Source organism: Carex rostrata, chromosome 34 (genome assembly GCF_964058835.1).
Source record: "Carex rostrata chromosome 34, lpCarRost1.2, whole genome shotgun sequence".
NCBI classification, from domain to species: Eukaryota; Viridiplantae; Streptophyta; class Magnoliopsida; order Poales; family Cyperaceae; genus Carex; species Carex rostrata.
Window position 1 is genome coordinate 2,086,190 of NC_135951.1, and position 15,071 is coordinate 2,101,260.

The following is a 15,071-nucleotide window of genomic DNA, read 5'->3' on the forward strand; positions in this document are numbered from 1 at the left end:
GAAGGATTAAGCAAGCCGATGGTGAAATTTGGAATTGGCCAATTTTTGGTCGTTATTTGAATATCTGCTATTTTATTATATTTATCTCCAATTTTCAACTTTCTGATAAGGCCTTTTGCTCTTTGTTAGACATAAAATTAATTGATTAAACAGCATTTCGATAATCAATTTGAGTCCCAATGGGTGACAAAATCATTTTTGAGTCCAACTTTTTTGAAGGAACAAAACCTATGAACATGATCCTTCCAGTGGAGAACAAATCTTAAATTGGTCCCCGTTTTGTTATCGCATTCAAAAATTTAGAACAATATCCAGTCCGTATCCAATCCGTATCCGAAAAATAAAAATGGATACGAATATGGTTTTACCAATATCCAGTCCGTATCCAATCCGTTTGCACCCTATGTCTATTGCATTGTCGTTTTGGCAGTACTAGTGCTACATTTTTTACAGAACAACCCCTGCCACGATAGATATTTACACAATTTAGAACAAGTTTACCTATCCTACAGTGTCAACATAGACATAACGCAACAATCAAATTAGCTATGAAAAGGGAAATAATCTAATCCTACATATGGGAAGGAGTCTCTTCAAATATCTTTCAGAGTAACAATTAGTGCTAATCAAATGAGATTCTGTTTTGACAATATATATATTTAGCTCCTAGCTGTTGTTCTACCAAATTACATTTGATTCCACATAAAAACATTTTACTTCCAAGAAAAGAAAAAGGAATTGAAAGCACAAATCTTATGTTCTTCAACTGTCAAACTCAACATCAAGCAAAAAGAACAACCAGAAATATTATCATGTTCAATAACTAACATCGATTGAGGAGCATGGGAGTATTACAAAAAAAATAAAAATAAAAATAAAAAATCCTAACAGGAATCATCAGTATCAAAATCATAGCCCACAAACCTAAGACTAAAGTTGAAACAAATACTTTTGTGAAGATACCAACCAGTAAAACTAGACAAACATCCACTTATTTCAAAATTAAACTGCACTCTAAAAACATACATCCATATAATTCTTGTTTTGAAGAAAAAAAGAAATAGAAAAGATCTGCTCTTCCTATTATATGAGAAACTGGGAATACTCGAGCTGCTAGAGGAGCCCGGTGCTCTGGCTGAAGCAGCCCTAGATGGTGTGATATGTATTCCTCCTCGCTGAGACCGCTTGAAACAAGGAATTAGTTATAATTAATTGAAGGACTATATATTACAAGGACTTAATTCATAGAGCCGGCCCAGCAATTAATAATCTGAGAGGAACAGATGGGCTCGGCCTTATGGGCCGTTGTAGCCCAGTAATAATTAATGGATCAACACACGTTAATTACATGCTACATGCCAATTGAGAATAATTTAGCATAATTTAGTTTGAATTTAGATTAAAGTAGGACAAATTTAATGTAGGGTATTTTAGGATCTGATTATAATGTAATTTAGTTTTAATTTACTGTAATCAGGTATTAATTATTGCAAATAAAAATATTATATTCTGGATTATTTCGACTAATTAATTCTTTTATATTTCTAAATGTGATGTTTGATCTGTTGCAGGCATTATTAAGGATGATTACAAGTTAATACGAATCGCATTGTGATGAAGTATAATGGAAACATAGATGCTGTTCTGAATTTTATTTTTCTATATGAAATAGAAAAATTACAAGCGTTAATTTTATTTTTCTATATGCAAATTATATATAAATTTTTCATTTGTGTATAGTGCGTGCATGCTTAATACAAAGTATGTTACATTTTTTGCACTCTAAAGAAAATTATTTAGCTTCTTATTAAAAGCAACTTTTTTAAAAGGTGGATTCAACAAATTCAATTTCTTTATATACCAAAAATAAATTAATTTAGAAATATAATAATACAAAAAATACAGCATTTCTTTTGTCACGGGTCAACCAACCACCCACTACACTAGTTACATCTCGGCTAAACAACGATAAGGGAGCGCTTGAAATAAAAATATAAAGCAACGATATGGGTGCGCTTCCCACTATATATCTTTTTCCTTCATGGATGTTATCGCTGAGTAAATATAAAAAAATTTAAGCGACAATAGAAAAGTTGAAAACATGCGTACAGCTTCGGATTGCTAATATTATAGAGAAAAGGTCCTGGTCCACAGACCTTTGTCCACGGTCTGTCCACAGACCTTATCCACTTCCTCTTTAACTGATTTTAACTACCTCCTGTTCCCACCGTTAGAGTCTCATCTCCTTCTATTTAAACATTCCATCCCCAAAAGTGCATTTTCTTTTTTAATCTCATTTTCAAAATCTTCAACCCGATCACTCTAATCTCTTTCAGCAACACTAGTCTCCGATCTCTCTCCAATCTCTCTCCAATCTCTCTCCAATTTCTCATCTCAAAACTACCTTACTTTAGCGGAGAGAGCGCCCATCCCGCACCGATGATCCCCGCATCATCCCTTGATCCATCTCCATCTCCATCCCGACGATGTACCCGAGGCTCTCGTAGAACTGCCTCCCTCACCGGCGGTGGCGGATCATGTGTTGTTCCCAGCGCACCCCTTCTCCCTGATCTCTGGAGAAGGTCACATCGCTTCCGATCGTGTGCTTGAGAATAATTTTTGTGAGAACGAAACTGTGAAAGTAAGAATTTTCATTTATTTTTTTTGCTTCAGATTATTAATTTAGATTTAACCGAGCTGAGATTTCTCTTTGTTTTGAAAATAACATTGCATTTTAAGTATCAATTCAAGTATTTTCAGTTTAATATTTTCTTAATAAAAACACAATATGACATACTTTTCACTCTTCCACTGTAGTTTTGTTCTTAGATCTAGCGGCGACAGTAAATGATAACCACAGTTCAAATCAATCATCAAGCTATCTATGGGAGGCATCTCTGGGACCACTTTTTATCAAGCAGATTGTCGATTGGTGTTGCAGCTTAGGTGTTTGCTGAAATGCCTCTGATGGAATGTGCTCCCGGTTTGAACATTTACAAAACTGCTTTAATCGTGAAGTGGCACGGCAAGTCAGTCTTGTTTATATGCAATCAGTCAACAATTTTTTACGCTTCAAATATTACAATTTATACATGTCACGGAAATTTGAGAATTTTTATACTTGTATGAGTCTCTTACATGCTTCATAACAGATAAACTGCTCAATTCACAGTGCTGCCTTTTGTAGCTATGTTAGAAATGGCAATAGCTTTACCTGTTAGCTATTTTAGAAATTACATTGTATTTCATGATTGTACTTGATTTTATGATATTGGTATGATAACTTACACACTGGTACATTTATGTACCTTAGATCTGATTGTGCAGTACAAGCTAGTTATGACTGGTAAACACTGATACGGTGATACCTATAAGTACAGTAACCCTTGCTAATAGCTTATGAATATATAAACCCTTGTTGATAGCTTATGAATATATTAACCCTTGCTAATAGCTTATGGTTAGTCCTTAACCATGGTGTACCATACCAATTGTCACCAGTGGCGAAGGTAATTGAGGCATTCAATCTATCCCTCAATTAATCATGTCTATGTCAAGTTCAAGGAATTGAGGCATTGAATTCTCTCTGTCATGTATTTGTGAGTGAAAAAAAAGAACTTCCATCACCGTCTGTGTGCAATTTGATAGGTTTTGATTTGTTTTTGTCATAACACATTAGTTAATATTATTGGATATATGAAGTAACTTTACAGGATACATCAGTTATTTGATTTTATATGTTACATAGGATAAATAAGTTAATTACATGGATTTAATATGTTATTTTTGTAGGATATATTTGTTAATTTTATTGATTAGATATGTTATTCTACAGGATTATTTTTGTCATCTACATAGAACACATTAGTTAATATTATTGGATATATGAAGTAATTTTACAGTATTCATCTTGTGGAAATCTGGAAGAAAGAGATGATAGAGAGGCGATATGGAGTATTGATCTGTTAATGTTATAGTATTGCCCCGTTAATTTTATAGTATTCATCTTGTCATTTTACAGTATTCATCTTGTGAAAATCTGGAGGAAAGAGATGATAGAGAGGCGATATGGAGTATTGATCTGTTAATTTTACAGTTTTTCCCCTGTTAATTTTACAGTATTTATCTTGTAATTTTACAGTATTCATCTTGTGGAAATCTGGAGGAAAGAGATGATAGAGAGGTGATATGGAGTATTGATCTTGTAATTTTACAGTATTCATCTTGTAATTTTACAGTATTCATCTTGTAATTTTACAATATATAAGATTCAATTGAAAATTCTACTATATACAAGATTCAATTTTATAGTATACAAGATTCAATTGAAAATTCTACTGTATACAATATTCAATTTTACAGTTCTGCTGATTCAATTTTACAGTATACAAGATTCAATTGTAAATTTTACTGTGTAGAAGATTCAATTTTACAGTATACAAGATTCAATTTTATAGTATACAAGATTCAATTTTACAGTATACAAGATTCAACCCAGTGCGGAAGCTAATAATTAACTCTAACTGTCAATAGCCACTAATAACCGCTAATAACTAACTCTAACTGCCAATAACTTCCTATAACTGTAATTTCCGAAAGTACAATTTGAAAGTACATTTATTTTGTCCTGTTGTGCAAGTTGCAATCTTTTTTTGGGACTACTTCAAATAGTTGCTGGATGTTTTGTGATTAACTGATATATTTTATGTGATATATTGTATAATTATACAGCATATAGAAGTAATTTTACAGTATTCGCACAAGTCAAAGCTGTGGACAAATGGTGGACAAAAGGCTGTGGACAATTAGACGCTTCCAATATTATACTCGGATAAGTTGATAGATTCAGATTCAGATCTAAAGACTGTTGCTCTCTTTACTCACCTCTCATGATTTTCACAACTCACATCTAAAGAACAGAGCATACGTAGAGTCCACACACACTTGTTGCATCTTGAGGCGAAGCACCACAGTTCATCACAGATCTCACATCAAGTATTATTAGAACAACAACAAAGTCTTTAGTCTCAAACAAGTTGGAGTAGGCTAGAAATGAAATCGAAACTGGAGTTCGTGAGGATCTCATTTCCATAGAGAAAAAAAACACTGTATTTTACGTTGGCTTACTACGTCTATCACAACTTTTCTCTTTTTCTCTGACTTGACACAGACTGTGTAGAAACTACACCGGTCGCATGAGTTCAATCAGGTATTATTACTAATAAAATATTTTTCTTGTGGATTATTTTCACTAATTAATTAATTATTTTTATTTCTAAACATGGTGTTTAATTTGTTGCAGCCAAATGCGATATTGTTTCAGAACTTTCAATTAAGTATGTCATAAAGTACAATGCGAATATTATTTCCTGGTAAAACAATACTTATAAGGAGAAAAAATAATTAAAACATCACAATATTGTAAAACAATATATAACAGTGTGTATATCTCCGGCACTACCACATGGCCATGGAATCTATAAAGGTGGAAAATAAAGTAAAAGCTTTAACGAGGAAAATAAAGTAAAAGCGTCAAACTTAAGAGGTAAGGAAACGGTGACGTTATAAGAATTTTAAATATGGAAAATAATGTATAAATAATAAACATATCAAATAAAAAAAATATGAACATATTTACTAAAGATAAAAGAAATATTAATATTAATAAAAATAAATTGTATGAATATATATAAATATAAATATTAACATTAATTATATAAACCTCAAGTAATCCAATAATTTTCCAGGATAGATCTCATATTGGGAAATTTTGCGAAATTAGAAATTAGAAATTGCAATTGTCATGTTGGAATATAATCAATAGTCCTTCAATTAACTGGTAATATCAACTCTACCTTCCACAATATTGACTGCAGGTCACATTTGATCATGTCGTGACTACACGTGATGTTATTGGTGACGTTTAATTTTTTTTTCCGGTGTTAAGTTAGTTTGTTAAAAAAAAATAATAATGCTAAAAATAATAAACTATTGTAAAATAAATTACAAGAAATATGATGTCATGTGAACATATTAGTTCGCGTGATGTGATGTGTCATTTTCGATCAACAGGAGACATGCACATCACATAAATGGACACATAACGTGGCACACAAATCAAGTCACGTAGCAGACACATGTGACACACGAATCGGCAATGACATGACTAATTTCCTTTACTAAGGCCCATTTGTGAAAGTCATTGAGCTCAATTCATAGTTGTGTATTTTTGTTCATTTTTCATTGTTTTATTGCAAATGCAAACAATCAATTATTAAGAGAAAAAGAAAACACTTCTAGGAGGAACTTACCATTTTTGTCCAATAAACACATTAAGAAGAATCTTAGATTTATTTTCTTGCTTTATTATACAGTCCAGTTGTGTTACATATAATAAAAAAAAATCAATTGAAGAATATAAGCACCTGCATTCTATGAGCTTAATTATCTGACTGAAACATATATATACGATTTCCCAAAAACAAAACATCAAAAGTAATGTAATATAGACACAATCTTTTATTTACATAATTTATATAAAAATAATATAAAGTATATTTGATGAATTGTGGTGGAATTTTAAGTAAAGGATATGCACCATGCGGTTCGAATCCTTTGGCTTTGCACGCAGGTCCGAGTGGGCCGCAGCTAATAGCTATGTCTAAAACTTATGTTAAATCTATTTGTTTTGTAATTAACAAATTTTCGGGATGGTTTCTTAGAAACAGCACAGACATATTGACCCCACTCAACCGAAAGGCAAAAGTAATTAATCCACTATCATTAAAAAAAAAAAAAAAAAAAAACACTGAGTATTGTTTTGTCAAGTATTCTGCATGCCACATCCAAGAGCTCACCTTACTTTCCCCTCAGATCGTTCTGTCCTCTGCTTCGCTTTACTCATTTTTCATTCTAACAACTCAGATCTAAAGGTATTTTCCTTCTTTCCACAGTGATCGACAGAGCAAAATGACAGCGAATTTGATAACCACTCTGCTCCATCTAGCCACCAATTTGCTCCCCTCAATTATAGCCTCTGCACAAGCTCATTCTTCATCTTCATCAAATTCAAATAATTCAGAAAATGAGCGTGCATTTGTTGCTGTGGAGGATTTTGAGAGGCTAATTCGAACTTTGGAGGAAATCAAGGCCACACTATCTGATGCTAAAGAAAGGGAGATCAGAGACCACTCTGTGTGGCTCGAGGAGCTAAAGAAGGTCACTGACAGTTCTCACAAGAGACAGCAGATAGAGGTTAGTACCTTGTGCATATATAAAAATTAAAAGGATCTTGTTGGAACTACAAGCTGCATGTAGAATAGGGCACACTAGATCCAGAGGAGCAAAATTAGGAATGGAAATTATTCTGATATTCCTGGAGCACCTCTGTTGCCATATTCGAAGCTTGTGTAATCTTCATTGATTTATTTATTTTCTTCCATACTTAGAAAAATGTATAATATTATTTCCATAGTTAGCTAGCAAGAATCAGGTGGCATGATTCTTTCTCTAATTACACCATGCTGTTGCAATCTCTATAAAAGAAGACATACAATTTCGTGTATGCATAATATTGTACGATTATTATTCAATGAAATAAAAAATAGTGGAAGGGGTTGGGCGGAGTGTGGTGTCAAATTATTTCTTTAAGTTATTTTAACATGGTATCAGAGCATAGTTGTCTGGTGGTATAACTAGAGAAATTGTTGCCCTTCTTGTCTTTAATTTCAATTTCTCGTGCTATATCGCTCTAAGGAGCTATCCATCCTCTCTGATCTTGCAATGGCTGAAGAAATCCCTGAAACTGCCCTAATGCAGGAAATTCCTGATGCTTCCCTAACAAAAGCTCTTCTTGAAAAATTAACCCAACTGGTCCTTTTACAACAAACCGCTGTGCAACAACCACCTCTGCAGCATGCTCCAGCGACAGAAGGATTACTTCAATCGAGTCCTATCTCTGTTAAATTAGATGGAGCTAATTATGCCATTTGGTCTCAAGCAGCTGAGATGTACATCAAGGGGTGTGACAAATTGAAGCACATCAAAGGTGATGGAAATCCACCAAGGCCGGGAGACCCGTTGTATCAAAAGTGGGATATCGATGACTCGGTAGTAAAAGGGTGGCTACTCAGCTCACTGCATGAGAAGTTGTTTGTGAATTTTATTCGATATCCAACAGCAAGAGACGTATGGGACGCTATAGCAAGCACCTTCAACAATGGTAATGATACCGCTCAGGTATTTGATCTCAATAAAAGGGTGGCTCGACTAAAACAGTCAGGTAGAGGAGTTGAGGAATATTACAATGAATTACAAACCTTGTGGCGTGAAATAGATTTCCGCCGCCCTAACCCAATGATCCATATAGAAGATATTGAAAAATTTAATGGATTCATTCAAGAGACCCGGGTGTATACATTCTTAGATGGGCTTGATGACCGACTAGATAACGTGAGGGCCGATGTGTTGCAAATGTCTCCGTTTCCTACAGTAGAACAAGCTTATGCTCGGGTACGAAGGGAAGCAACCCGGCAAGAAATTATGATGAAAGGAGGTAAAGACATAACTCATGAGTCGGTGGCAATGGTGTCAAAAGGATACAAACAACCTATGGTAAATCTATCTCTCAACAAAAATATTTCTTCTCTTGATAAATCAAAATTAAAGTGTACCTATTGTGGAGGGATAAGACATGTTAGGAAGAATTGTTTTAAATTAACCGGGAATCACCCTGACTGGTGGAAGGAGCCAAAGAAAAAATTCTCATCAAAAGGTCGGGTCAATTCTGTTAATTCTGAAAAAGCCCATGCTGATCCAAACTTGGTGAGTTCGGCTTCTATCCAGTATCCAAATTCCAGAACCTCTCAACCCATGCAGAGCACTATGCAGCACGGGTCTAGTTCCGATCCAGAAGTGGGTCAAGTAGGAACCAATAGTGCATCGGCCCAATGTGTGGCTGCAACAGGAAGTGGCTCTGGAAGTCTTCGTTTGACCTCTGATATTAAAAATATGGGTAAGAAACCAGGTAACTTTTCTAACTCAACAGAAAATTTAAATATACAAAGATGGGTAGTAGACTCAGGGGCAACGAATTACATGACATATTCTAGTGGGGATCTTGTAAACCTTAAACAGCCTAAAAAAAAGGTATATTAAATGCAAATGGAATAGCATACCCGGTACAAGGGGCTGGTGATGTATCTCTCTCACATTCCTTAACTCTTAAGAATACTCTTTTGGTACCATCATTAGCCACAAAACTGATATCAGCAGGGCAACTAACTGAATAACTAAATTCTTTTTATAAGTGGTTATTGTAAGTGCCGACAAGATGATCATTTCACTGTTCATTATTTTTATAAATGGTTAGAATATGGTGGTATTCCAAATTTTGAATATGATACCATTTGGAAATCAAAATCTTTCTTTGGCTCGTCCGACGTGATAAAATTCTTACCAAGGTTAATTTGGCAAAAAAAGGTTGGCCAGGAAATCTTACTTGTGCATTTTGTGACCAACATGAGAGCGCTGACCATTTATTTATACATTGTTCATATGTGCGCTTGATATGGAATTGGATTGCCACATACAATTCATTCCCCTTTACCTGTACTTCTGTAGATGATTTATGGTTACTTGATGCTTCTATTCCCTTAAAGGATAGACTCCTTGTGGAATTATTAAGGGGAGCTATATTATGTAATGTATGGTTAAAAAGAAATAGAGTTATTTTTAATGATAATACTACTCCCATTTCTGCTAAATCATTAGGGTTTAAGATAATCTCTTTAGCTACTTTTTGGTGTTAATCTAGCTCTGATAATTCATACTTAAAATTAAGTCTAATGCTTCCATGTGATGTTAAGGACCTTTCAGATCAGATACTAGAGGAGGAAGAGGTATCCATTCAAGCTCTTGGAACTGGCAACCCCCCAGATCATATGTCTGGAGACGAGATGTCAGATGAGGATCTCTTGGATTACTAGTCTCCTATGATATGATTACTTTTTGAGACTTTTATTTTGCTTAGTATTCATTTTGTTTTCAGTTTAGCTTTTGATGTAGTACTATATCTCCTTGTATGCTTTTATGTTTGTTGATGATGACTTGATGTATGACTTTTCATATTTGATTTTGGTACCTATTTTAGGTACCATATCAGGTATGCTTTGATTTCTATGAAATCGTTGGTAATACCACTATTTTTCAAAAAAAGTTGTCGCTATTTATTTAACTACTAGATTATATGTTGTACTCTACATTGTTTTGGTGCTCGGTGCTATTTCAGTTTTAGTTGGTTGGATCTGCGGATAATTTGACTGGGACTGAATACCGCACTGGCAGATTTTCACTCCCTCCTCATTTCACTTTGTGGGTTCCAGGTACAAAACACAAGATAAGGAAATATGATTTCGAACTTGAAGACTGCGGGACTTGCCACAAAGAAAAGTAAATGATGCCATTGGTAATGTATATGTTTATATATATGATATTGTAAGATAATAGAAATCGTCTTGCACTGATGAGCGCGACGGATTGTCTGGCGTGTGACAACATAACTGAACACAACAAGGTTAATATTTAATATACAATATAATTCTCATCATCATCGCAATATCTCCACAGACTGGAGACATTTTTGTCCCCTTAACACCCCCCCCCCCCCCCCCCCCCCCCCCCCCAAAAAAAAAAAAAAAACTCGAGAAGCCCACACCTCCTAACCACTACTCCTCAATGAGGTTGAATAAAGCATAGATCCCATGAAAAATATTTTACCTAGTACAAAGATGCATGCATAGTAAGATCCACCCTTTGTACCTAAGCTCCAGTCGCGTATAGGCGTGTCCATTCCTTGGCTGTAACATTTAATAATAATGCAGAGAAAAGATTAATATTTATTGAGCATTTTTATCATACATTTGTTTCTAATAGTGGTCATGCATGACAAATAATAGCATCAGAGACATCACAACTTCGGTATCCTTTTATTAGCATAGGCAGCGGGTACTAATAAATGCTAATTCAAAACTAAATCCCAATTCAGGAAAGAAAAAAAAAACATTGAAATTGGGGAGAGAACGGTGCAATTTCTTGATGCATGTCTCGTTATTTGGCCTAGAAGACAATACCATATAAAGTCACTCTTATGACTTATCTTCAGTTCTTTTGTTATTTATGTTATAAATGTATCGCTTTGAGATAGGGGAAACATGTCATTACCGATTAATCTTGACTATGAACAGTCCAACACCATACAAAAGGAAAAAGGAAGCAACTGCAGGAATACTATCTAATACAACTTGGTACAAATCAAATCAAACCACAGCCTAGGGTAAAGATTTTAACAGATCAGTTTTAACTTTATGCAGCGCACCAACCATATGCAGTGATGTTTTGATGCTATTGTTCGTGCGCTGCATGATGCAAAAACTACTCTGTTAAAATTTTCAGCCCACAGCCTAGAATCAATTACTGGAATACTTTTTGGTACCAAAATATGCTACACAGATTTGCCACCCGACCCTACACAACTGAATAATTAAATTTTGTTCACCGTTGCATTCGACCAATGAGACCATTGGTACACGTATCAGCACCCATAGAACCCAAAGAAGCGGCCATATAAACCATTGTGGATCCCTAGTTTGTATAGATATCACCACACTTTCCTATGCATTGTGGGACTTATAAAGAGCTGCTACAAACCATTTTAAATACTTCTACATTTTACTAAGCACATGGCTGTGGGACCAACTAATAGTGACCAATACCCTTTTTCATTTTAAATATTGCAAGTACAAACTGGTTGTCCTCTATAGCTGACGAAGGTGCTCCGATTAATAAATGAGTGTTTGTTTATCTTTATGTAATACCTATTATCTATCAAAATTTATAAAAAGAACGTCATATAAACCGTATTGCATTTTTAGAATTTTTAAAAAATGTTATATCTGTAGATTATATACTATATCCTCGAATATATGTATCTGTGCAGCATAGGTACCAACCAAAGCAAAACTGAAACCATAAGAGCATCTACATCCCTGAAACTCTTGGAGTTTCTAATCTGATGTGGCAGTTTCTAAACCAATTTCAGGAATGCAGATGGGTTTCTTATTTAACAACTTTGCTTCAAAGTTTCTTAATAAGAAACCGTTTATAAACTCTGACGTGGCCAAATAATTCGCTGAAATTCTTCTCTCTTGTAATTTATTTGCTGATGTGGCAATTAAGAAACTCTAATTTTAGTTTCAGGAATGTGGGGGTTTAAAAACTTTCAGAGACAAAATTTCTAAAAATTAGTTAACAATTATTTAGAAACTCTAAGAGTTTCACGGATGTAGATGCTCTAAGGCACCAAGAATTACCTGTCTCTAACAGCCTCGGTTTCGTTTGCTTTCCAATGTTTAGCAACATTGTCAGAAAGCGGGTCATCCGGGTTTGGAGCACTAAGAAGTGCTTGAATACTGAAAAAAGGAAATAACCAATTACTATTATGTGTAACGAAGCAAAGTATAATATGATAACATAAATTTCGAAAATTAACTTTAAAGATTACCTTAAAAGAACAGTACGAATCTGAAGTGCAGGACTCCATTTGTCCTTTAATATATTTAGGCATATTCTTCCAAGCTACACAAATCGCATTGAGTTAGTTCAGATAACAGCATTCTACACACAAATAGGATTGTCCATTGGGTCGGTTCGGTTAAAACTGAATTAAAATAATCAAACCAAAATTTTATTTGGTTTTCAATAACAAAACCAGCCGAATAACAACCGAACCAAAATACCGAAAGTAAATTTCGGTATGTTCAACTGAACCGAAATAAGAGAAATCAAATTTTAAAAGCTCTAAACTCAATACATACACAACTATCATTTAATAAACATAGAAATTAATATTAATATATATATTAGTTGTTGATGTTACACACATTGTTCAATTCCATACAAAATATGTAGATTTAATAAAAATCCAAACCAAAAAATTTCTTCCTTTTAATTTCAGAAACCGAACCATGGATTTAAACCGTATAGAGTTCAGTCGGTTTGGTCTTTTTAGTTTTGAAAAATATAATCAAACCAAATATAAAAAACTGCCGAAATTTTTATTAATATGAAAAATATTAATTAAATATCGAGATTAGAGGAAGCTTTTGAATTTTTTTTCAGAAATAGAGAAAACGGGATGGGAAATCACGGCCACTGGCCGTTATGCTTTATCCCGGCCATAGTTAGTGCTTAATTATCATCCACTAAGCTCAATAACTGGTGAACTGGGAAAAAAACCGGTCCGTTATGGCTTGAAATGGACAGTGTCCGTGATGGGGCGCTACGGCCAGGTGATACACAGCGAAAAAAATAAAAACCAAATCCTGTCCGTGATGCGTAGTAACGGACGGAGAAAAAAAAAAAAAAAAAGGGGGGCCGTGATGGGCCATCACGGACAAGGGAAAAACATAATTCGGTCCCTCCCAGACCCTTCTCTCTCGCTCTCTCGCTATTTCTTTCCCTTTTCTTGTCTCTGAACGTTTTGGATTTAATTTATAGTATATCTGAACGTTACGGGAAATTACGGATCACGGGCAAGGCCGTTATGGGGCATCACGGGCATAGGCCGTTATGGGGCATCATGGGCATAGGCCGTTATGGGGTATCACGGACATAGGTCGTTATGGGGCATCGCGGACATATGCCGTTACCCCATAACAGACAGATTTTTTTCGATGTATTCCTTTTTGGCTTCTTATTGATTAGATTAAAAAGAAAATCGCAAAATGTAGTTCAAGAGAAAAATCTGAATTTTGGCTTCTTATTTTTGATTAATTAAGTCTGAATTTTGACTTAATTCCTTCATAAAAATGTACAGAAAAATGTACATAATTGATTAGATTTTTCTATTATTCTCAGGAAAGTTCAAGCTCGCATGATAGTGATGCAGATGACGAGAGTGACGACTCAGATGAGAATGACGAGAGCTTGCACGATAGTGACGGGGATGAGAGGGAGGATGCAATTGAGGTTCATAACTTTATTATTATTATTTATTATTTGAATATTTAGATTTTGACTACTGAATTTTTTCACTTTTATATAACCATTAGCCTTGGTAAGATTTGTTGACTAATCATGCTGCTCCTGTTTCGACAAATAAATATTTCATTTTTATATTACTTGTCTGCCCACAGGATCAAGGGATAGAAATTAATTTACTATCTCCCATTCGCCTACTGGGCTATGTTTGTGAGGACTCATTTTGACGATATTTTTTTTGCTATATTTCATTTTGAAGATATTTTCTTTGCTTGTGAGGACTCATTTTCATTGTTCTTGTATTTTTTTTTTTTTTTACTCTTTTTCTTTTCTTCAAATATTCTTCTCTCGGGCTATGTTTGATTAGGTTGAGAATAGGTTATTCGGAATATTCTATTTGGTGTTTGATTGGATTAGAATAGCTAGAATTGGAAATCCAAACTTTTTGTTATATTAGAATAGGTTATTTTTAAGAATTTTGAAATTTGACTATTCTAATAAGACAAACGATAGCTATTTTTTATTTGACTATTTTAGTTATTCTTATTTTGCAACCAAACATACCGTTGAAGAATGATTAAGCAAGCCGACGGTGAAATTTTAAATTGGCCAATTTTTGGTTGTAATTTGGATATCTGCTATTTTATTATATTTATCTGCAATTTTCAACTTTCCGATAATTAATTTGTGTCCCATTTGCAATGGGTGACAAAATCATTTTGAGTCCAACAACTTCCCTTTGGGGAAAAAAGTGACAATATTTTTTTATAAATCCTGGCAGAGGCTGCCAAGTTATAATTGGCAATATTAATCAAGACAAACCTTTTGAAGGAACAAAACCTATGAACACGATCCTTTCAATGGAGATCAAATCTTAAATTGGTCCCATTTTTTGTTGTCGCATTCAAAAATTTGAGCACCTTATCTGTTTTTTTATTTAGGGGTGCAAACGGATCGGATAAATATCCGATCCGACCGTATCCGGATCCGTTTCTAAAAATTAGATACGGATATCCGAACATCCGTACGGATAC

General features: G+C 34.3%; 2 protein-coding genes across 8 annotated transcripts in view; one reads left to right on the forward strand and one right to left on the reverse strand.

Annotated features, from left to right (window-relative positions):
- Positions 1-15,071, reverse strand: part of LOC144549012 (ubiquitin-conjugating enzyme E2 36-like) — a 43,721-nt gene that overhangs the window by 23,924 nt on the left and 4,726 nt on the right. The window contains exon 8 of one of the 2 annotated variants that reach the window (XM_078297762.1): positions 10,819-10,856. The exons of the other annotated variant lie outside the window; for it this stretch is intronic. Within the exon in view, the coding sequence (XP_078153888.1) occupies positions 10,819-10,856 (38 nt within the window). The remainder of the gene's footprint in view (positions 1-10,818; positions 10,857-15,071) is intronic. 2 annotated transcript variants of the gene reach the window in all.
- Positions 6,863-10,206, forward strand: LOC144549001 (uncharacterized). 6 transcript variants are annotated; one of them, XM_078297731.1, is made up of 3 exons: positions 6,863-7,254; positions 7,756-9,025; positions 9,867-10,206. In XM_078297731.1, the coding sequence occupies exons 1-3, from the start codon at positions 6,970-6,972 to the stop codon at positions 9,965-9,967; spliced, it is 1,656 nt and encodes a 551-aa protein (XP_078153857.1). In that variant the 5' UTR covers positions 6,863-6,969; the 3' UTR covers positions 9,968-10,206. The 6 variants fall into 6 exon arrangements, with proteins under 6 accessions (XP_078153857.1, XP_078153856.1, XP_078153858.1 ...); XM_078297730.1 differs by having other exon boundaries at positions 9,877-10,206; XM_078297732.1 differs by having other exon boundaries at positions 7,756-9,013; positions 9,877-10,206.